This window comes from Diceros bicornis, chromosome 17 (genome assembly GCF_020826845.1).
Source record: "Diceros bicornis minor isolate mBicDic1 chromosome 17, mDicBic1.mat.cur, whole genome shotgun sequence".
Classification (NCBI taxonomy): domain Eukaryota; kingdom Metazoa; phylum Chordata; class Mammalia; order Perissodactyla; family Rhinocerotidae; genus Diceros; species Diceros bicornis.
The window spans coordinates 28,987,643-29,011,216 of record NC_080756.1 but is presented as its reverse complement, the minus strand read 5'-3'; the positions used below and the strand labels follow the sequence as shown (position 1 = coordinate 29,011,216).

Sequence of the window (23,574 nt, the reverse complement as noted above, 5' to 3'; positions counted from 1 at the left end):
TGTTGCCATAGTAATAAGAGGTTAGCAATCTGAAAGCCATAAAATCTAGCTATTAATAATTCATATAAATGTACATGCAGGGACGGATCATGTCATCAGATTTTTTCATGAACAGCAAGAACTAGATTTGAGTACTCAATGCATAGTAAATCATTCCTAATACCCTTAAAATAAATATGTAGCAAAAGAAGAAATACTCAACTGAAAAGAGATATTTACTATTACTGAAATTGTATTTTTAGGATATTTCTAGGTGCCAACGCAGAGATCTACACAGCCTCTTAAGAGCAGGGATTGTGTTTATTTCCAAGTAATAAGAATAATGTTAGTGGAATAATCAAAGTATTGCCAAGCTGATAAGAATGCAGACTTCTTAAAAGTCAACTTTGCTAAGAGCATTTATCATTTATCATTATATTAGATTGCTGTGTGAAATTGCTGATATTTGACCTTCTGACCTACAAAAATTATAATTCCATATGATTTAACCTAATTGACTCATAAAATGAGGAAAACTTTTATATGCAAAGGAAGATTTTTTTCATTATTACTTTATAAATTAGCTCGTAGAAGAGTTAAATATGAAAAAAAAAATGTATCCTTAACACTTTTCTAAACAACAGAAAGCTACAGGAAATCATGTTCACATTTATAGATCCCTTTAAGAGATTTTTACAAACTGAACTGTACCAATTACTACACAGGAGGTACCAAAATGTATAATTTACAATTCTGTCAGCCCAAAGTTTACTTGCTCTGAGTTGAATAGTCAGAAAGCAAAGGAATAGAAATGAATTAACTACAGCACCACTACTGAATCTTCTTAATAGTTAAAATATTTCTTTTAAAAAGGACATTTTAAGTAACAAATATTTATCCCCAACATAAAGAGGATTATGTGACATATGTACTGCAAGCAGCAAAATAGTTTGCTTCCTAATTAGTATAAGGAGCCAGACTGATTTGGCAGTAGAAACCAAATCTGTGGAGAATTTCATTCATTCCCTTATTTAATCACTCATCAGACGTGCATTGCACACTTACAATATGCCAATAGGTATTCTACAGATTTAAAGTGCCACGCAGAGACATTAAGATGACCTTTCTAGCTTATATTCTACAAAGATTTGTTCAACAGTGACTCAACATGGGCAAAGTCTGTTCCAGTAACATCTCCTACTCCCCAAGCCCAGATCTAATTTAGGGGCAGCAAGACCAGTGTATGTGTAACCAATTAGGTATGTAGCTCCACGGGGAGACTCAGATTAAGCCATTCCACATTCTTCCTTTATTCCAGTGGCCTTTTCAGACTAACATTCCACTCAGGCAATGGCCTAGATAGCCTACATCTTGCTTAAATAAACACACTCCTTGTCCTCAAGAGGATCTCTCTATCTGTGTTTGGGCACGTAGAGATTCATTAAGAATCAAAAAGTTCAAAAGCTTGAGACCCAGAAGAAAACAGTGATCAAGATATTTAAACTAGCATTCTTTCATATTCTTGCTTAGGTCCTTTTCCAGACCACATCCTCATTTTTTAACCTGAGTTTCGAGGCAAAAAGTAGAAAAGCAAGGATCTCACTGAAATTACTTTACCGACTATGAGGGCACTTTCTTTTCCACGGAGAAAGGAGGCAAAGTAGGTCTTCTAACCTCCCTCCTGATCTCAAGTGCTTCCTGGTTCTTTAATAGTCATTATCTAGTTTTATATATGTGGATTAAATGATGTTGTCATATTTCATAGAGTTCTCCTATCCCTCCAAAGAGGAAATCTTGGGAAGGCATTATTATGGAAACAATTAAAAAAGAGGTTCAGATTTTTAAATATCTACAAAACTCCTTTGATACATGCACATCTTAGCATGCAGTGCAGTTGCGCCAATGTTGGTGTTATTGGTGTTAAGTGTTCTGCCCATTCTGCTGAACTTCCTAAAACAAAACACAGTCTTTGCCCTGTTGAAAAAGACAGTCTCTTCTTTTGACAACATAAGGGTAAATAATGTTTTTTTATGCCAAAAACACATCATAAAAATTAAGATTTGCTTGTTTTATATCTCTGCAAGAAGTCTGATTTAAAATTAAGGGAATATTTTTGAGAGATTATTTAAAATTTTACAGAGAAATGGGTTTTAGAAGAATAGGAAAGAATAGAGAACATTTTCTAATTTTAAAGTGATTTGAACATAGTTTAATTTAAAGGAATTTCACTTTTATATAATATAGCTTCCTTCAATTAACATATATGAATGATAGCCAAGTACCTTTGTTAAACTTTATGCTAAAATTGGCTTGGATTGCCCCCCACCTCCGGCATTATAAGGACCTCTGCTTCCAAACAACAGCTGGATATTAGTACAGATCCAGCATACCAAGCAAACATCCTTAGCTGGTGATACTCACTTGCAAGGTCAGGCAAGAGAGCAGTAATTTTTCAGAGACATGTCCCCTTGCTGCTAGCAATAACCAAGACAAAGTGACTCTAGAGTCAGATACACCTAAGTTCAAATGCCAGCCCCAACATTTATCAGCTGGATGACTTCAATCTCTCTAAGTTTTCTCATCTATAAAATAAGGATTCTAACACCACCCTTATAGGCTGTCATTTGGAAAAAATGAGAAACTTGTATAAATGTATAGAACAGTGACTAGCATACGATAATTACTTGACACATTGAAAATTAAAAACAAAAAACAAAACAAAGTAAGAGGCCAGAGATGCTCAACCCTTACTCAAGATGCCCTAGGATCCATCAATTATCTCCAGGTCATAGGATTCTCCAGTGAAAAATAAATTTTAACTCACTTTATTTTAAAAATACATAGCTATATTATTAAAGGTAGAAGGGAAAACACCACCAAAGAAAACATGGATTAAACGCTGGCACTTCTAAAAGCTGAGATTTCATGTCATAAGCTCTGCTTACTAAAAAAAACAGTTGAAGAATACAGAAATTTTTGAAAAGTGAATGCAAACTATAAAAGAATGATATTTTGTTATTCCCCATAAATTTGAGACAGTGCTTGAGGCTTTAATTATCATGATTGTTTGAGAAAATATTTAAGGTCAAACAGTGGGGTGTTTTTTTAATCAGAGGAAGATGTTTTAATATGATGATTTTATTAATCCGAAAATAAGAGGCATGAATACAGAGAGTTTATATCCAAAGCCTTGGTGAATTCTAACCCTGGCTCTGCACTGCTGTGTAACTCTAAGTAAACGCTCTAATCCCTTTGAACTCCAATTTAATTATTTAATATACTCTATTTAGCATGACATATGCAGAGCATAATCAACATGTACTGTTCATACATAAAAAGAGGTAAAATTATCTATATTTAATTTGCTGTACAATCTAATTAGTCATGCTATCATTCCTGCATATAACCAAATTTAGAATTTTTATGTTGCCTGTAATTTAAAAACATGATTCACGAGTACTTTATTTATTAAGCAGTGTTTATATTTAGTCTAGAAGATTAAGCAACATGGTACTTTAATATACTGCTCTGCGAATAAAGTAGTAAATAAATATGTAAATAAAATGTTATTTATAATTTCAGAATTTCTTTTGACAAAAGAGAACAAAAAATAATGAGTGTTGTAGGAGCAAGTTACTGTTATTTTTGGTTGTTTTCCAAGAAGCACTAACAGATTAAAATTTAACTTATATGACTGTGTCATTTACTCATATAGAGGAGATGAGCTCCTGAGGTGGAGACTGGGGAAATGGTAGACCCCCAAAGCATTAGAGAACTTTAAAAAGTAATTCAACAAACTTCAGTTAAAAGAACACTTTAGCAATGCTTAAGGACCTTCGGGATGGGCTCTATTATTTCCAATATATACCGATGACATAATATTAGTGGAGATGAGTTTAATAAATATTTGCTTTTCTCAGCTTGGTGTATTTGAAGGAGAGTGGATAGGACAGCCCTGCTTAGAAATGTAAAAAGTAAAAACGTAAAAAAGTAAAAACGAAAAACTTGTGCTCATTAGAATCTGTGGCATTTCTGATCTATATAGATATTGGAGAAACTGATGCGATTCATGACAACTGTTAAAATAGTAACTAACTTTCAAAACCAAGGTCAAATGACACATTGTTCTGCGCATATTTCCTCATTCTGAACATCTATAGAATTTCTTGCCTATCTTGAGGCACTTATTCTGGCTTTTATTGAAGTTAGTTGCGTGTTTTTGTTTATAACCAAATTAGACGTAAGCACCATAATGAGAGTGACTGTGTCTTACTCATCGTCTGTCTTCCACAGTATCTTATGGCAGGACTTTAATAAACACTGGTTAAAGTGAAAAAAAAGGCAGGGGGTATTGACAAAGAATAAAGTACAATAATTTTCCCAGGATATGATATCTCAGCCATTCTCCCCATTTTTTCCTTTCCTCCTGTTTTCTTTTTTCTCTTTCTTTGAATAAATGTTTGGTCAGATTTAATTTGATCCTTGTAATACAATCCTTCTTTCACTATTCTAAACTTTTACTTCTTGGACTCCACAGTCAGGAATAGATAGAAATTTGTACAAATTATCTTTTCATACATGATTGTTGGAAGTCTGAATCTATTTCAGATCTATTAAACTTAGTGTAAGTAATTGGGCATATAGTTTTGAGTACTAAGAAGATCATGGTTAAATTTCTGTCCCAAGATATTTCTACCAAGAAAGGGTAGTGAGAGCAAGACCTTTGGGAACAGAATTACACGGTGGGTTGATGCCCAACTGGAGACTGTTGCTGAGGAGAGATATGTGATGTTTACAAATGATCCTCTGGAGTATTAAAAAAAAAAAAAAGGAGTAAAAAAGAATCCAAGATTTTTGCTATCTTTTGTGAGTAAACACTTATTATCTTCTGTCTTTCTTGCCTCCAACCCCCTCATCCTCTCTCCACCCCTTCCTTCCCTCTTTCCTCTCTCCCTTTCTCCCTCTCTTTCACTCTCTCTGTTCTCCCAACCCCCACCAAATGTTTTAATTTCCCATTTTGGTGAGTGTTAGCATATAATAATCTTTCGTTAGCAGGTGAACTAAACAAATAAATAAAATATTAGGCTCTTGAGGCTTTAATGACTAAAGACAGAGACATACCAAGGAAGTAGTACGTGACTGATGGACCATAAATTAATGGATTAGTGAAAGCAAGAACAGGAGATTATAAATCTACCCTCAGATAATTGCAAAGACAGAGAAACTGCACCAAGAATTGACATAAGAAATTTAGGTTCTGTATCCAAGTTGAAGACTTTTCGTCAGGGTCAGAATGGCTAATACAGTGGGGAACAATGAGTTTCAATTATCAGTTTAAGGGGTAGAGTCAGAATGCTCAGAAAATTCTGGGTCAAACAGCCTGACGTCACCAAAATATTTTTTTATGAGCAAAACTAAGCATTTTACCATGTACCATCCCATAGATTTAGAGTGGCTAATCTACATTTTAGATGAACTATTTCTTTTCTAAAACTGATCAAATGTTCCAGTAATTATCATATCCAGTCATAAATGAAGATGGGATGAGAGGAAACTGCTTCGAAACTAATTTATCTAGCACAGCTTTTTATTTGTATTCTTGAACTAAGGCCCAGATTTTCTTTTATCTGGCTTTCATTATTAACATTACTAAAGTATTAGAAGACATTAACTGGGAAAATATTGAGGTGATTTCACAATTTCTTAGGAATTCAGGTTTCCCAGCTTGCAAACTGAGCCATAGTAGCATTCTCTGAAGATTTGGTTAAAAAATAAGTGGTCTAATATGCTTAATTAGAACATTTTTTCCCCCAGTAGTTCACTTTTTTCTTCTGTATGCTACATGACATTATTAGAAATCTACTTTAACAAAGCCCACTCTATTTTTCCCCACGAAAATAACAATTAATGTACATTTGATCCCTGCATAAAAAGATCCATCCTCCACCAAGAAGTCTTTCAGTCTCAAAAAGTGAAAAGAGGAGAGTTATTATAGAAGTCTGTTTGTGACTTACAAAGTTTATTCTTTAGGTACCTAAGACTCAATTTACAGTTTTTTTCTGTCAAACTAGTACTTACTCAATATTCTATTGCTGTAAATTAATGCAATAAAATATTAGATAATAATATTCATTATGAGAATATCCTAAGAAGAACTATTTAAGATTACCTACTGACGAATATTTTGAAATAGATTGTAGCAGCTTTCTTTTAAATCATAAAGAATTATAAGATTATTTTCAAATTTACTTGAGAAAAATCATTTAGCAGCTTTTAGAATATAAGAAATAAATACTACATTTATAAATTCTATGCTTCTTTGTGACACGTTGGTCCAATAAGATTGTAAACATAAATACAAATTTTCACGTTTCTAGAAGCTATATAATCAAGATAAAATAACTTTTAACAATAATTATTAAAAAACATTTTCAGCCTTAAAAAAATAGACTTCTCATTCTTATTTTTCTCCTTAATTAAGTTGCAGTTGACCTTTTGCTTAGGCAACAGTAAATTTCATAACTAAGAAAAAGTTTTCCAGTGATTTACGTTTGTTGCAAAACAACATAGTTTTTTTAGGTTAGGTCTCTCTGAGGTCCAAGACTGGAATTTATGTGCTTTCTTTTTTAATTTTCACTTTTTAAAAATTGTGGTAAAATACCATAACATAAAATGTACCATCTTTACCATTTTTAAATATACAGTGCAGTGGTTTTTGTTTTCTTTTTTTTCCTCCAGCTTTATTAAGATAAAATTAACATATAACATTGTGTGGGTTAAAGGTGTGCAATGTGTTGATTTCATACACTTATATATAGCTAAATGCTTACTTTACACTCATTCTTGGAGTAAACTATTTTTAATTATGGCAGTTTCAAATCATTACTCATACAGCATAATTGTAATAAAGGCTATTTTACATAGGCTTTTAAAATATAAGTGAACAATTTTAGAACATATGAACGTATGCAGCTTGATGGAGAGAACAGTATACCATCCAAGTACTATTTTTTTGTGTGTGTGGGAAGAGATAATCTGACATCTAAGGCAATCTAACTAATCTTTGGACTAGCCCACTATTCCTTGAGACAAACATCTGCAGTCTCTGAGTGTTCTTTACATCTAGACAGATGTGAAAATGAAAAGAAGTGGTATTGTCCTAGAGACTATTATAATCAAAGCAGCAATAAAACTTTCTAGGATAATTGAATTTTTATTTCCTTAATAGCTTCTTTCAATGAAAATATGCTTAAAGATTACAAACTGACAATCCTAAGGAATCAAGATAATTCAACAGCAAAAGGAAATTGTTTCTTGTGATACAAAAAATTTCTTTACTCACACATCTATGGACAGCTAATTTTTGACAAGGGAGCCAAGAACATACAATGGAGAAAGGAAAGTATTTTCAATAAATGGTGTTGGGAAAACTGGACAGCCACACGCAAAAAAATGAAAGTAGACCATTATCTTACACCATACACAAAAATTAACTCCAAATGGATTAAAGACTTGAATGTAAGACCTGAAACCATGAAACTTCTAGGAGAAAACATAGGCAGTACGCTCTTCAACATCGGTCTTAGCAACATATTTTCCAGTACCAGATCTGACTGCAGATATATGCAAACCATATATCTGATAAAGGGTTAATATCCAAAATATACAAAGAACGCATACATCTCAACACCAAAAAAACTAACAACCCAATTAAAAAATGGGCAGAAGATCTGAACAGACATTTCTCCAAAGAAGATATACAGATGGCCAACAGGCACATGAAAAGATGTTCAACATCATTAACTATCAGGGAAATGCAAATCAAAACTACAATGAGATATCACCTCACTCCTGTCAGAATGGCTATAATTAACAAGACAGGAAACAATTGTTGGAGAAAAATGTGGAGAGAAGGGAACTCTCATACACTGATGGTGGGAGTGCAGCCACTATGGAAAACAGTTTGGAGATTCCTCAAAAAATTAAGAATAGAACTACTATACAATTCAGCTATTCCACTGCTGGGTATTTATCCAAAGGACACGAAAACACGAATGCGTGAGGATACATGCAACCCTATGTTCACTGCAGCATTATTCACAATAGCCAAGACTTGGAAGCAACCTAGGTGCCCATCAAGGAATGAATGGATAAAGATGTGGTGTATGTACACAATGGAATACTACTCAGCTATAAAAAACGATGAAATCCAGCCATTTGTGACAATATGGATGGACATTGAGGGTATTATGCTAAGCAAAACAAGTCAGAGTATGAAAGTTAAATACTGTATGATCTCACTCATAAGTAGAAGGTAAAAACAACAACAAACAATCACATAGAGACAGAGACTAGATTGGTGGTTACCAGAGGAGAAGGGGGGAGGGAGGAGGCTAAAGGGATGACTAGGCACATGTGTGTGGTGATGGATTGTAATTAGTCTTTGGGTGGTGAACATGATGTAATCTATACAGAATTTGAAATATAATGATGTACACCTGAAAAAAGTTTTTTTACCTACCTCTGTGGAATATAGAACATATGTTGGGGAGGTGGTTTATAGAGGACTCCTTCATACACAGGCCAGAGCCCACTTAAAATTCTGAAGAGAGAACTTTTCCCACAACCATTGGGACCAGTTATCAAAAGATGCATTCCTTCTTGTACCTAAAGTAAGAAATGAAATTACAAACTGCAATATTTAAAAATGATTTAATTTGGCAGCATTTAAAAGTGATTTATTCTTAAAACACTTTCAAACACATGATAATCTAAGATAGGCAAGGAATCAAAGAAAAATATATTAGTGTTGAGAATATTAAATTTGCCTCTTGACTATGCTCTGAAGCTAAAAGCATCATAAGATAATCCAATTCCAAAGAAAATGGATCTTCTTGGAATGAACACTGGCTTTCCGAAATTTTAATTGACATCTTGTCATCAGATGCTACACACATATGGAGAAACAGTCACATGGGAAATAAGAAACCATAAAAACTTAAATGAAAATATATTAAATTTTATTTTATTTATATTAACATTTGATTAAATTTATATTGAATTCAAATACAACTTTGTTGTATTTGTCAGTTGGAGTTATAAGCTACAAAGCACAGTTATTCTAAGAGCCACCTGGGTTGTTTAATTTTGTACTTCAGCAGTCTGAAATGTTACAGAAATCACAAAAGCCTGTAATCAGAAAGGTAAAATGATTCTAATTCTGCTTTATTCACAGATGGAGAAAATATGCATACCAAATCAAGACAGAGGAAAACAAGAGGATTAAAATTTAGTCTTAAGTCTAAGGATGAATTAAAACAAATATATTTATTTATTTATCAATAAAAAAAAGTTATTTATCTTTTTTGTGTGTGTATAAGACTGGCTCTGAGGTAACATCCATTGCCAATCCTCCTCTTTTTGCTGAGGAAGATTAGCCTTGAGCTAACATCTGTGCCAATCTTCCTCTATTTTTGTATATGAGATGCCACTACAGCATGGCCTGACGAAGGTGCATAGGCCGACACCCGGGATCCAAACCCGAGAACCCCGGCCGCAAAAGCGGAGTGTGCAGACTTAATCACTACGCCACCGGGCTGGCCCCCAGTTATTTATCTGTTATTGATTGGATGCTTCTCTTTGGAATTTTTCATCTTATTTATCGTTTAAATTTAAACAGTTACATTTCATGAATTCCCATTCCACCCAATAGGATTGGGAAGTTGTCTCAGTGTAGTATTTAGAGTGTATTGTGAAGGACAAAGAAAAGAAACACCATTAAAAAATTTGATCTACTAAGAACAAATGATATCTTATAAGCAGTGATTAAAAAAATGAATATAGTAGGAAAGTGTGAGAGGCAGAAATCTACAGTAGGTCTGTAGATGTAGCTTTGAATAGTATGGATACTAATATCTAAGTATCAATGAAGTAGAATACATCTCATTGAAAATTCAAAGATGAGGGGCCGGCCCTGTGGCGTAGTGCTTAAGTGCATGCGCTCCACTGCTGGCGGCCCAGGTTCAGATCCCGGGCGTGCACTGATGCACCAATTGCCAGGCCATGCTGTGGCGGCGTTCCACATAAAGTGGAGGAAGATGGGCACAGATGTTAGCCCAGGGCCAGTCTTCCTCAGCAAAAAGAGGAGGATTGGCATGGATGTTAGCTCAGGGCTGATCTTCCTCACCAAAAAAAAAAAAAGAAAGAAAGAAAATTCAAAGATGAAAGAGCATTATATTACTAGCATTATGTCATATAAGAGACTAGTTCCATGTCTATCTTTGACTCATTTGCTCTGTATAAAGTCAGCTGAAATCTTTTTGTTGAGAGAAGGTTGTAGGAGAGGGAGGAAGGAAGGGAAAAAAAAAGAAAGGCTGGGATGGAGGTTAGGTAAAAGAACTAGGAATGAGGGGCCGGCCCGGTGGTGCAAGCGGTTAAGTGTGCGCGCTCGCTGCGGTGGCCCGGGTTCACCGGTTCAGATCCCTGGCATGCACCAACGCACCACTTATCAAGCCATGCTGTGGCAGGCGTCCCATATAAAGTGGAGGAAGATGGGCATGGATGTTAGCCCAGGGCCAGTCTTCCTCAGCAAAAAGAGGAGGATTGGCAGGTGTTAGCTCAGGGCCGATCTTCCTCACCAAAAAAAAAAAAAAGAAGAAGAACTAGGAATGAATGTGATAAGCATGTGTAAAGCAGAAAATGGTTCAGATTCATATTCCGTCTAAATAATTAGACATTTCCTTGGCAAACATTGATCGAATATTTACCATGTGCCTGACATTCTTCTAGGGGAATACAGTGTTACCCAAAACAAAGTCCCTTTTCTCATGGAGCTTACATTCCAATGGGAAAGACAGCAATAAACAAATGAACAAAAAATTAAGTAGTGATAAATGCTATTATGATAGCCAAAGAGGAAGATGTGTTAGGGAAAGATGGTAGCATTGTGAGGTTGGAGGGAAAGCTTCTTTTGACTGGGTGGTCAGGAAAGTCCTCTTTGAGGAGGTAACATTTCTGCTTACCCTGAGTGACAAGAAGCAAGCAATCAGATCTGGGGGAAGAGCATTCCAGGCAGTGAAGACAGCTACCATAAGGACATAAGACAGGAGCAAGCCTGAGTCTATAAAATCTGACCTACATATTTTTTCTTTCCAAATATAGACAAACTGAAATGCTATTTTGATAGAATAAAGTTCAAAGAAAATTCTAGGAAGAACCCAGAAGGAATTAATTTTGTGACTTGTGGCGTTCTTTCACTAGAGAGAGGATTAAGGAAGCTTAATTTTGTAGAAGCATAAATACTTCCCAAATGATTTTTGGTAAAACGTATGTGCCATGGCAAAAAGCATATTCAAAAAATATTTTAATTGGGTCATTCTCTATTAGAATTCTCAGAAATTTGACACATTTTGAGTCATTAGAAGAGTTTACTACATTCATATTATTTTTTTAGCATAAGTTTTCTGATATTTAGTAAACAGTGAGTGTAAGGCAAAAAGAATTTCCACATTTATTGAATTTTCTTCTCCAAGTGGTTTTTTAATTTCAAAAGGATGAGAACATTTTCCTCTAGAAATATGTTTATTTGTCAATTCATGCAGAGAAAACAGAACTTTCTATTATATTTTAAGGGCCTGGAACTCTAAGTAAAACTCCCTGTCTGAGTCAGAAGTAAACAATTATCATAAGTGTACTATAATAATATATATCTTTGTAGAACTTCAAAATTTGACATTTTCTTTAGATTAAGTATTTTTAAATTCATTTTATATAAAAATAAACTGAGCTCTGAATTTTTTCACAGAAAGAATGTGATGTGTCCACAATAACGTAGTTAGTAGGTGGCAGAATTCTCTTACTCTATTTAATAAATGAAACAACAAGAATTGATATTATAAAACCTAACCTGATAAAAAAAAACTCTACATAAAAAGTTACAAATTATAAATTGCTAAACTCTTATAAAATAATGAAATATTCCATGTATGCATCTTGAAATATTTCATTTCAAATCGATTTAAGATTATGGTACATCATTAGCACCTAATAGCACTTGTGTTCAGATTCAAATAATTAAATCACTCTATAGGTCTATAAATGGAAATATAAAGCCTGACCAAATTGTAGTTAAAACACATTTTCTCTTATATTTATTAACACAGAACCCCCTGTCCCACCTCTTTCCGTACTTCTCATCCTCTTCCTAAACCTTTGCAAATACATCTTTAATTTGAAAATACATCTTTAATAATTAAACCTAGATTAAGGTCCATACTAAAATCATTAGCACATAGATTATCATGTTTATCACTCTATTATCAAGTCCAAGCACGTCTTTGTTTGAACTAAGCTCAGATGCCTTCACTACGGTCATTAATGCTTATCAGAAAATTATTTTGTACTTGAATTCCAAAAAGTAAGTTTAAATTTTACAATGCTTTAAATCAGAGCCCTAGGATTGTTAGCTATTTTTACATTACTATTTTTACATAGTTTTTGTAATCAAGACATAGAATATTAAATAACAACTTTTATTCTCAACAGAATTAAAAACTAAATTCCAATCCATGAATCTTCTGATTATTTTTCCTAATAGAAGATGTGATTATTTAAAATATAAATTAAATTTAGAGAAATGTGTATTAACAGAAGTAAACTTGCTAATGACTTCTATCCTCATATTTTAGTAAACATATTACAATATAGGTAGGCTTAGATTCCTTGAGTAATTCCTATAAGGAAAAAATTTAAAATTTGTTTTCAGATATTAATTTCTCAGGAAATTTCCTATTGCTCCCAAAAGTTACCTTGCATAGGCTCTCAGTGAACTGTAATTTTCATTTTCAACCTGGCAATAAAGCAGTAGGAATCAAATTTCTCTCTCTCTGCTTTCTGAGGAAGTAACTGTGTCTATAACTGAGCCACTGTGCATACCTTTCTTGATTTCCCCTCCTCTCCATATGCTCCTCCAAGTATTTAACATAAGGTACATGAATTCTGTGTTGTTTTGTATTAGTGTGATGGCAACAATCAGAAGATTCTTGAATATCATCTTACTTTGAAGTTTAGCCTGGAAGCCACCACTTCTCCCGTTGGGGTAATTATGGGAACATTTTCACAAATAATTCCATGATCCACATCAATAACTTTTCCTATAAGTTAAGGAACAACTTAAGTTACAAAAGCTATCACATGTTATTGCTAATTACATAAATAATTTAAAGTATAATGCAGCATAACAGATAAATTCATTACAAAGATAATTCACAGTAAAATCAGAGAAAAATGTAAATATAGATATTTATATCTACAGCAAAGTTTAATGTAAATTTAGACATTTTGACACATCTATTTGGAAAATCTTTCTCAGAAACATTACTTTGCAATAAACTAATGTCAATATCATAATAAGAGCAAAGCTAAACTCTATGTGATATAACCCAGTGACACTCTTTACAACTACTTATTTCTCTAACCTTTCTTACAGAAAAAACATAGTGCTGCAAAAAGGGAATTAAGACATGAAAAAAATATGATTTTTAAAAATATGATAATCAAACTTAAGTTTAAAAACACAGGATGATGAAGAACAATATGACATTAGTTTTAATTCTCTTACGTGCTTTTTTAAAAGCAAACAGTTCATTCTGCCACATGTGCAGTTTCCAAAAATAATTCTAGAAATTTTGTCCTAAATAAAAGTAACATAATATTTTTTTTATGGTAATGTTAGTCACCACTCCTCAAACTGCAATACTAAGTTTAGGAATAACTATTAAATAACTAAATGTCAGTTTCTTTTAACTGTTAAAAGATATTTTCTGGCCTAGTGGTTAAGTTCAGTGTGCTCCGCTTCAGCGGCCCAGATTCAGTTCCCAGGCATGGACCTACACCACTCATCTGTCGACAGCCATGGTGTGGCGGTGGCCCACATACGTAAAGAGGAAGATTGGCAACAGATGTTAGCTCATGGCAACTATTCCTCAGCAAAAAGAGGAAGATTGGCAACAGATGTTAGCTCAGGGCGAATCGTCCTCAGCAAAAAGAGGAAGACTGGCAACAGATGTTAGCTCAGGGCAAATCTTCCTCAGCAAAAAGAGGAAGATTGGCAACAGATGTTAGCTCAGGGCAAATCTTCCTCAGCAGAAAAAAAAGGCTATCTTCTAAAAAATTTTGGTTCTGTTGATAAAGTAAACACAAATATATGAAAAATATAAAAACATTTGAGTTTAATACCTTTGATTTTCAACGTATCGCTGAGGGGTAATTCTATGTTAGCTCCATTCTTGCTATGGTTTTCAGACTCTTGCACGACAGCAGTTCTCTTATAAATGCCTCTTTTTACTTCATCAAAGACCCAAAACATATTGTACACTCGAGCAGTATAGCCTGCTAATTCAGTGATCTAAAACCAATACAGAGAGATAAAATAGAGTTAATATACTCAAGACAGACTTTTAAATAAATATGCAATCATATAAGCTTCTTGATTTTATGTTAAATATCCTATTTTATTATACATGAAAAATAGATAATACATCTGATAACTAAAACAAGTCACAGTAAGAAGCTTACCAAGAGAGCAACATAACAATGTGTGAATGTAAGTTTGATGAGAATTATAAAACACATAAAAATTATTCATTCAAGTCAGGGTTAAAAATGAAATGTAAAGATTTCAGAATATTAGTGAGACAAAAATCTTTCAGTCAAATTTCTAATTTGGCCCCTGTTTACATGACAAATTTCGTTTCCGGAAAATTAGAAATTTCATGAAAAGCTTAAGTTCATTCAATGAAATAATGATCCTTTATTTGGATATCTTTTTTCAATTTAAAATAGAAGATTTTAAATAGAATAAAAATACATTTTTTTTCTTATTATGAAATGAATGTTTCTGAGTCAAATTGATTGTCAAAGCTCCTAAGCATGGCCAAAGAAAATACCCCTGGCTAGAGGATACCAGTACTGGGAGTGAGCTCAGTGAAAAGCTTCAAATCCTTTTCAGTCCAAATCCCACAATTCAGCTTCTTTTCAAGCCAAGCATGATTTATATGCCCAAAGAAAAACATTAAATATGACTTTTTTTCTAGGTGAGATTATAAAATGAGATAAATCTCTGCTTTAGTCCATAAGGCTCGATAGAGTGGTGTCTTGCTCCTGTTCTGCCAGTTATCCCCAATTTAGGTTGAATCTCCCGCTGGTTTTCTATTAAAAGAACACCTTGTTATCAGGGTACTGTGAAAGGTGACTCACCTCCTGTCAAGACCATCTTTCTCAGTGAAAAGGAAAGCACAAAATCCATTCCCTTACAGAAATGTTTACCAGGAAATTGGTACCAATAAGCAAGGCATGTCACTCGTTAAATGTCTCTTAAACAATAAATTGTGGAATAATACAACAATGCTTACATTTGTGTAAGATTTTTGTGCGTGCAAAACTTAAGCAGTAAAAGAGTGGGTATGATTGTTAAAAGCCTTCTACCACATGTCTCTACTGCGTGAGAGGTCTGTAATTAGATTAGTATTGCATTTCTATATGTTAATGTTATAGCTATTTAAAGGGTAATTTCTAAATATTATCTAGAAGAATTTCTTGAGTTCCCAAATAGAGGAAAACAGAGCTAAAGATTAACAAAATACGGATTCAAAAGAAACCTGGGTAAATATATTTGCATAGAAAAAAAAAATCCAAAACCAAATGTAGAGGTCAACTAAAGAAAGGGAGGAGGCAATGGGTTTGTAGACCAGGATGCAGGGTGGAGTGGGCAAAGAGTGTCCAAAAAAAACTGAGAATGTGACTGGACAAATTACTTTGGGATACAAAACAGGGGGTTTGCCCTGGGACTCTAAGTCTAAAAAGGAACCTTGTTCCTGCTGGAGCTAGCAGAGAACGCACAGGGCTTTCATGTGCTGTCACAGCAGTAATCAAGTTCTTTAGAAGTGAACATTCTATGATTCAAAGCACATTCGGCCAAAGTAGAGCAAAATGCAACCATTTCTTGTGTTGGAGACAATCTAGAAAAACTAACTGATATTCTTTCTGTGACTTAGATAGCAAAGTATTTTAAGGTGAGATGGATAAAATTTTGATTTGTCATTTAATTTTAATAAGTAATTTATTACATCAAAAAACCTACCCCCAAAACTGTCTGCAGATTATCAACATTAGTATTAGAAAGTTTTGGGGCCGGCCCCGTGGCTTAGCGGTTAGGTGCACGCGCTCTGCTGCTGGAGGCCCGGGTTCGGATCCCAGGCGTGCACCGACGCACCGCTTCTCCGGCCATGCTGAGGCCGCGTCCCACATACAGCAAGTAGAAGAATGTGCAGCTATGACATACAACTATCTACTGGGGCTTTGGGGGGAAAATAAATAAATAAATAAAATTAAAAAAAAGAAAATTTTTAAAAAATTGAGTTGTTTTGGTACGTGGCCTTAAACAACCTGTTTTACTTTTTTTTAAACCCAATTCGATAAATCAGTTGTTGAATGAGACTGAAAAGTTTTGTCAGCAAATCATAAACTTTGTAACTCTTTTATATGGCTTAATCATGGCTGATTTAATAGGTAGCTAAATTTATAATGATGCTTTGGCAATTTATATTGATACAAAAACCACAAAAGTAATTAATAGTGGGAATGAGTGTCCATGGGAATATTATGTAAACTCTGAATTGAATAAAATGATTTTTAACCTTAACAACTGTGATATCTGGAGGTCTTATTACCATTCTTTCAGCAAATATTTATTGACCACATACAATATTCTAAGCATTAAAATGGATATTAGGAACGTAAAGCTGAGTTTCCTGCTTTCCACTCAGGGTCTCATGCAGGTGACAGACAATTACAATGTGGAAAAGCACCAGATATACTGTGAACACAGAGGAGGAAGACCCAGACTCTGCAGGGAAGGCAGGAAGAAGGTGGTGTCACAAGAGCGTTTATATGTGATTGGTGAAGCTTGACTTGTTATGAAGGATGAGTAAAAGTTTGCAAGGTATACGAGTAATATTATTGGTTAACATTTAGTGAGTGCTATATATATATATATGTATTGTTTTAAATATTCTACATGTATTAACTCACAACAACCCTACAAAGTCAATGCTACCATTATCCCCATTTTACAGATGAGGAAACAGACACAGACAGGTTAGGGAACTTGATCAAGTTCACATAATTTGTAAAAACTGGAGGAAGAATGTAAATTTAGGCACTCTGGCACCCTAAGGGACTTTTTTAAAAAAATTAAAAACAAATATGTCATACTATAGACAGAAAAAGAGGAGTTACAGTTGACAGTGTAAAAATTAAATTCAAGGGTATTAGCAGCAATACACTTGGGAGTTGCTGCCTCTTATCTTGATTATACTAGCAATTTTTGGTAGAGAAAAATAGGTTTCCAAAAGACTAAATATTTCTGGTAATTTACATTTTGCTTGACTTTCATATATCTTATTTTGATCAAATTGACAACAAGAAACGCAAGTACCTCTTTGTAGGAAGACATAATCCTTTCAATAGCATCAGCTCCAGAGGCCAATAAATTTCGAGCAGTGGTAAAGGCTTCTGTCCGTTCACTAACCATAGCTTGTTTGGGGCCATCCTCTAGATCTAAAAGCAAATTACAAAACTATTGAGTTTTTTCAAGTAACTAAATGTTTTATTTTATACAAATGAAATGGTGGCTAAAACAACCACATGTAAATTTTTCACTAGTATCAGCAATTTCCTAGAGATTGAATGAAATTATTGAAAATACAGGGGCTGGCCCAGTAGTGTAGTGGTTAAGTTCACACACTCCACTTTGGCAGCCTGGGGTCACAGGTTCAGATCCCATGCACAGACCTACAAATGGCTCATCAAGCCATGCTGTGGTGGCGTCCCACATACAAAAAATAGAGGAAGATTGGCACAGATGTTAGTTCAGCGACAATATTCCTCAAGCAAAAAGAGGAAGATTGGCAACAGATGTTATCTCAGAGCTAATCTTCCCTCACCAAAAGAAAAAAAAAGAAAAGAAAATATAATATTTGTACCAGATTTTATTTAAAGCTTTCTTTTCTTTTATTATTTTTTTAGAAGGAGACTTGGAACAAATTAAGTCTATAGGAATTAAGACTACTTTCATTTAGCATTCTTTTAACCCTTTCCAAATTCAACTCCCTGCCTTTATCACAGCTAGGCAATAAAATAGTACTGATTTGGTCAATAAAATACTACTAACTGGAATATAAGCAAATATTTCTAGTGTGGTTCCTTTAATAGAAATGCTAATTAGCTGATCCTCATAATCTAGCCTCGGTCTACCTGTTTCAACCAACTTTCACCCTATAGTCCAGCAGCACCTCAAACATGCAATACTCTATTTATCTCTGATATTTGCATATATGATTTCTTCTGACTTTAATATACTTCCCTTCCTTTTTTGCCTAGTTCTTTCTTCAAGAGTTAACTCTTTAGTAAAGGTTTCCCTAGAAACCTTTGACTGGTTTTTCCAATGGACTTTAAGTTCTTTAAGGGTCAAGACTGTGTGTTTTATTCTTTATCAGCAGACTGTCTAGCACATAGTACTCCTTAATGTGTATTGAATGGATGGATGGATGGATGGATGGATGGATGGATGGATGGATGGATGGATGAACATCTAAATTACTGTCAATGCAGAATTATGGTTAAAAGAGTCAGGAATCAGACTAGGTTTGAATCTAAGCTCTACTACTTATTAGCAAGTAGTAAGGTAAGTAGAGCTAGCCAGTAGTAAGGTAAGTAGAGCTAGCCACTTATCCTCTCCATGCCTATTTTCTCATGTGTAAATGAGGGAAATAATAATACTGTCTGAAATATTTATATCTCAAAGAGTTGTTGTGAGGTTTAAAAGTGAAATACAAATGAAGCATTAGCCTAATCCATGGCCTATAATAAGTGCTATAAATGTTAGCTGTTATTATTTTCTCTAGTTATTATTGTTATTATTGCATATCTACTCAATTAAGTCTTATTCTTCAAAATTATTCTCTCCAGGTCACTACTTTAATCTTTCCATCAATTTGAGTCTTTATGTGGTCGTTCTATAGATTATCTCCAGAGTTCTACATTAAACCCTGAAAATTAATGAAGAGATTAGAATGATATAGATAGCCATAGGCTCACTTTGATATTTATTGCTCTCTGATTTATCTCAGTGTAAAGGTTTTTTTTTTTTTCATAACAGTGCAAATATTTAACTTGTGCCCTGCTATGACTACCAGATAATTTCACCTTTACTTGCTCACAGACAGCTCAGCTGAGTTTGAAAGGGATCCATGCATTATATAAGGTAAAATGCACACAGCAGATATTTAATGAACACCTAGATCTGCAAGAAACTAGGCAAGGTGCTATAGGACATGCAAGGATAAATGTGATTTTCAGACTCTTTCCATAGCGAGCATATAGTTTGGTAGGAGAGAGAAGATAAGTTCCCAAATAACTATGTAGGGCAGCCTATGAAGAGAGTTAATGTGAGGTGTTTAGAGGAGACAAAGATCATTTCTTGCTGCAAGAGATAGGAAATGCTTCACGGAGGAGTAGGCTGTGAGTGAGGCCTTGAAGACCACATACAATTTTAATAGATCATAAGTACAGCATGAGCAGTGGCATAGAGAAAGGAAATTTCAAGCAATGCCACTTGAATGATAAATAGCCTGATCAGGTTACAGTGTGTGTTGGTGTCAGGCACTGATTTTACTTGAGTATCAGAATCTCCATAAGTTCATGGGGAATTTTTACAACAGTCCAATATGGTCCCTCCTAGCCCTACTGTTATCTCTGCTCCAGAGAACTACTTTTAATTCCCTTGAAGTTAGTTAGCTAGTTTCCTTGAAGAATGAAAAAAGAAAGGCTTTGAGCACTGTTATAAGTGAGGAGTAAAAAATGTGATTGGATAAATAGGCTGGGAACAGAATGTAGATATTCTTAACACATTTAAATGTGTGATAAAATTTAGACAGCCACAAAAAAATTACCAAAGGATTCTCAGCAAGCTACCAAAATAGTGAATTGCTGTATCAGTTAAAGCACTAAGAATAGTTTTGGCTCATAGAGAATCTGGCTGATGATCTAAAACAATTATGGGATTTTATGAATTTGGGTTAAAAGAGGTTTAAATAGTAGCTTTCATTGACAGTCTCTGTTAAGAAGAAAAACACCAGCACAGATGAACTGGTGTTTGATATGGCATAGTACTTTCCATGTTGTTTTGGCAGATTAATGCCTATTGGGTTTTCTTCATGCTTTTAGCAACAAAATTACAAATAGCTCTGGAAAGATTTCATTTGACTTTTATTCTACTGGTTGTTCTTTGGAAGGTACTGTGAGAGCAGTGCCAGTAGTATTTTATCATGCACACAACAGCCAACTGCACAACCTGTGTGAGAAGGCCAGATTCCTTAGTGTCAGAGATATAAATTCATGAACTAAAGCACTCACCTATTTTGTATCCTAGGTCAACACATTTTATTTTCCTCACCAAATATTTTATCAAAAGTTCCTCATTTGGGGGCGAGCCCTGTGGCGTAGCGATTAAGCGTGCGTGCTCCGCTGCTGGCGGCCCGGGGTTCGGATCCCGGGTGCGCACCCATGCACTGCTTGTCAGGCCATGCTGTGGTGGCATCCCATATAAAATGGAGGAAAATGGGCACAGATGTTAGCCCAGGGCCGGTCTTCCTCAGCAAAAAAGGAGGAGGATTGGCATGGACGTTAGCTCAGGGCTGATCTTCCTCACAAAAAAAAAAAAAAAGTTTCTCATTTAAGGATTTAATATTTAACATTATATCTGCTCATTTTACTGCTACTTTTCAGCTCTGCTAATAATGAGTATATATTGAAACACGGTCACATCTGTTGCTATTTCACTGAAAAGGTGAGAAAGGATTTAAAACTAAGGTTACATCATTATTTGTCAAAACCCATAGGGGGCTGGCCCCGTGGCGTAGTGGTTAAGCGCGCATGCTCTGCTGCTGGCGGCCCAGGTTCAGATCCCAGGCATGCACCATCGCACCACTTGTCAGACCATGCTGAGGCAGCGTCCCACATAAAGTGGAGGAAGATGGGCACGGATGTTAGCTCAGAGCCAGTCTTCCTCAGCAAAAAGAGGAGGATTGGCATGGATATTAGCTCAGGGCTGATCTTCCTCACACACACACAAAAAAACCAAAACCCATAGAACTGTACAATACAAAGAGTGAACCTTAATGTAAACTATCGACTTCAGTTAATAATGTATAAATATTGGTTCATCAGTTATAACAAATGTACCACACTAATACAAGAAGTAAATAATAAGGGAAATTGTAGGGGGGAGGGAACTTTGGGAACTCTATACTTTCTGATCAATTTTTCTGTAAACCAAAAACTGCTCTAAGAAAATTAAGTTTAGGGCTGGGCCCCGTGGCTCAGTGGTTAAGAGCGCATGCTCCGCTACTGGCACCTGGGTTTGGATCCCGGGCGTGCACCGATGCACTGCTTCTCCAGCCATGCTGAGGCCACCATCCCACATACAGCAACTAGAAGGATGTGCAATTATGACATACAACTACCTACTGGGGCTTTGGGGAGAAAAAGGGAAAAAAAGGAGGGGGATGGGCAATAGATGTTAGCTCAGAGCTGGTCTTCCTCAGCAAAAAGAGGATGATTAGCATGGATATTAGCTCAGGGCTGATCTTCCTCACAAAAAAAAAAAAAAAAGAAAATTAAGTTTATTAATTTTTTAAAAATTAAAAAAGTAGGCTATTCTTCTGTACTTTTCTCTTTGGAATTATTATCTGAGTTTATTTCTTTTCATTTATGTTTTATCTTTGTCACCTTAACAAATCTCAGCAAAAACTTATGTCCTTACCTACCTCATACCATATGTAAATATCAATTCTAAATGGATTGATGATCTCAATGTGAAATGAAAACGCAATAAATTTCTAGAAGATTAAATAGGAGAATATCTTTATGACCTGAGGTTAGGCAAATATTTCCCAAACAGGACAATAAAGCACTAGCTACAAAGAAAGTGATTAATAAATTGAACTATATTAAAATTATGAACTTCTCTTAGACACTGTGAAGAGACTGAAAAGGCAAGAACAGAGTGGGAAAAGATATTTAAGATTGTCTGTGTGTATCTGACAAACTACTCATTACAGAATACATAAGCTTTATAAATCAATAAGAAAAAAACAGATAAGCCAATTTGAAAATGAGGAAAAAAATTATTGGTGCTTCATAAAAAAGGCTATCCAAGTGGCCAATAAACAAATGAAAAGTGCTTAACCTCTTTAGTCATCAGAGAAATGCAAATTAATACTACAATGAAGCACTACTATACATTCATAAGAATGCCTGAAACGAAAAAGACTGACATAAAACGTTGACAAATATGCAGAGCAACTAAAACTCTCATACGTACTGTATGATGCTATTTATATAAGATTCAAAACCAGCAAATACTAATGAATGACCAGTAAAATTATTGCCTTTGCCATAGCATGGGGCCAGGGTCAGGGGCAGGGGCAGGAGTAAATGGGAATGGGGGTAGGGGGCTGAGGATGAGGATAAGGCTGGGAAGCAGCATGGGAGCTTCTGGGATGAAGGTAAGGTTCTATTTCTTCTGAGTGGTGGTTATGTGTATATGTTGACTTTGTGACAGTTCACTGAGTGGTACACTAATGATTGTGCCCTTGTGAGCATGTATGTTATACTTTAAAAATTATAGCTACTTACACACATAGCTAATTACAGCTAAAAGGTATGTCTTTGATATGTATTGATATTTACTGCAACAATAATTGGTCAAAAGGAGAGTAATCATATCCAAACTGATCCAAATACAAATTATATTTCAATAATTTGGCATTAGAATATGAAACATACTAATGCAGAAGGAGCTATGGATATAATCTTGTTGGAGGTGCATTTTAGGAATAAAACATCACCCATGTCACCCATGATGGTAGAGTTCAGTTCCATTTCTAAGAGTAGTATCTTTCAGTTGCTCCTTCCGATGTGCCACCTCACACTAGCAGATCACCCACATGCGGACACTATTGGCAGTGCTAGTGGCTTAGGTGCTCTCCTCACTACCTGTTAGGTGTCTGTGATAAGGTCTGGCAGGAGGGACCTATATGTAGCTTTACCTGGCGTTGCCCGGAACTGCTTTTGATATGAAAAGAAGAAAAGTGGCCTATAACACTAAAAAATTGAGATTATAGTCCCAGGTAACTATTTTTTTCACATAATTTCAATCTTTCTCTTAATACAAAGCAAAAAAAAAAGGGGGTAATGTCCTCTAAAAAATATAATAGAAACTATCCATAATTAACTATATTTCAATGCCTCTATTTCAGCCATTAGGTCTCATTATCGCTTGGTCTCAAACTAAGTTAAATCCCTTACAGAATAAGTTCCAATATAGCTAATATGGAGGCAGCATGGTGAAGGGAAGAAAAGCAATGCACTAGGAATGACATAATGTCTTCTATCCTTAGTGTTTCTACTAACCAACCGTGTGACCTTGGGCAAATCAGGGGCTCCAGACTAGATGACCTGTAAGCTCTTCTTCTC

The 23,574-nt window shown here is 34.9% G+C and overlaps 1 protein-coding gene across 1 annotated transcript in view; it reads right to left on the bottom strand.

Annotated features, from left to right (window-relative positions):
- ABCD2 (ATP binding cassette subfamily D member 2) overlaps nucleotides 1-23,574 on the bottom strand; it is a 55,707-nt gene that overhangs the window by 25,453 nt on the left and 6,680 nt on the right. The window contains exons 3-6 of the mRNA XM_058558511.1: nucleotides 17,474-17,595; nucleotides 14,215-14,383; nucleotides 13,036-13,130; nucleotides 8,501-8,646 (exon numbers count right to left, since the gene is read on the bottom strand). Coding sequence (XP_058414494.1) covers nucleotides 8,501-8,646; nucleotides 13,036-13,130; nucleotides 14,215-14,383; nucleotides 17,474-17,595 — 532 coding nt within the window. The remainder of the gene's footprint in view (nucleotides 1-8,500; nucleotides 8,647-13,035; nucleotides 13,131-14,214; nucleotides 14,384-17,473; nucleotides 17,596-23,574) is intronic.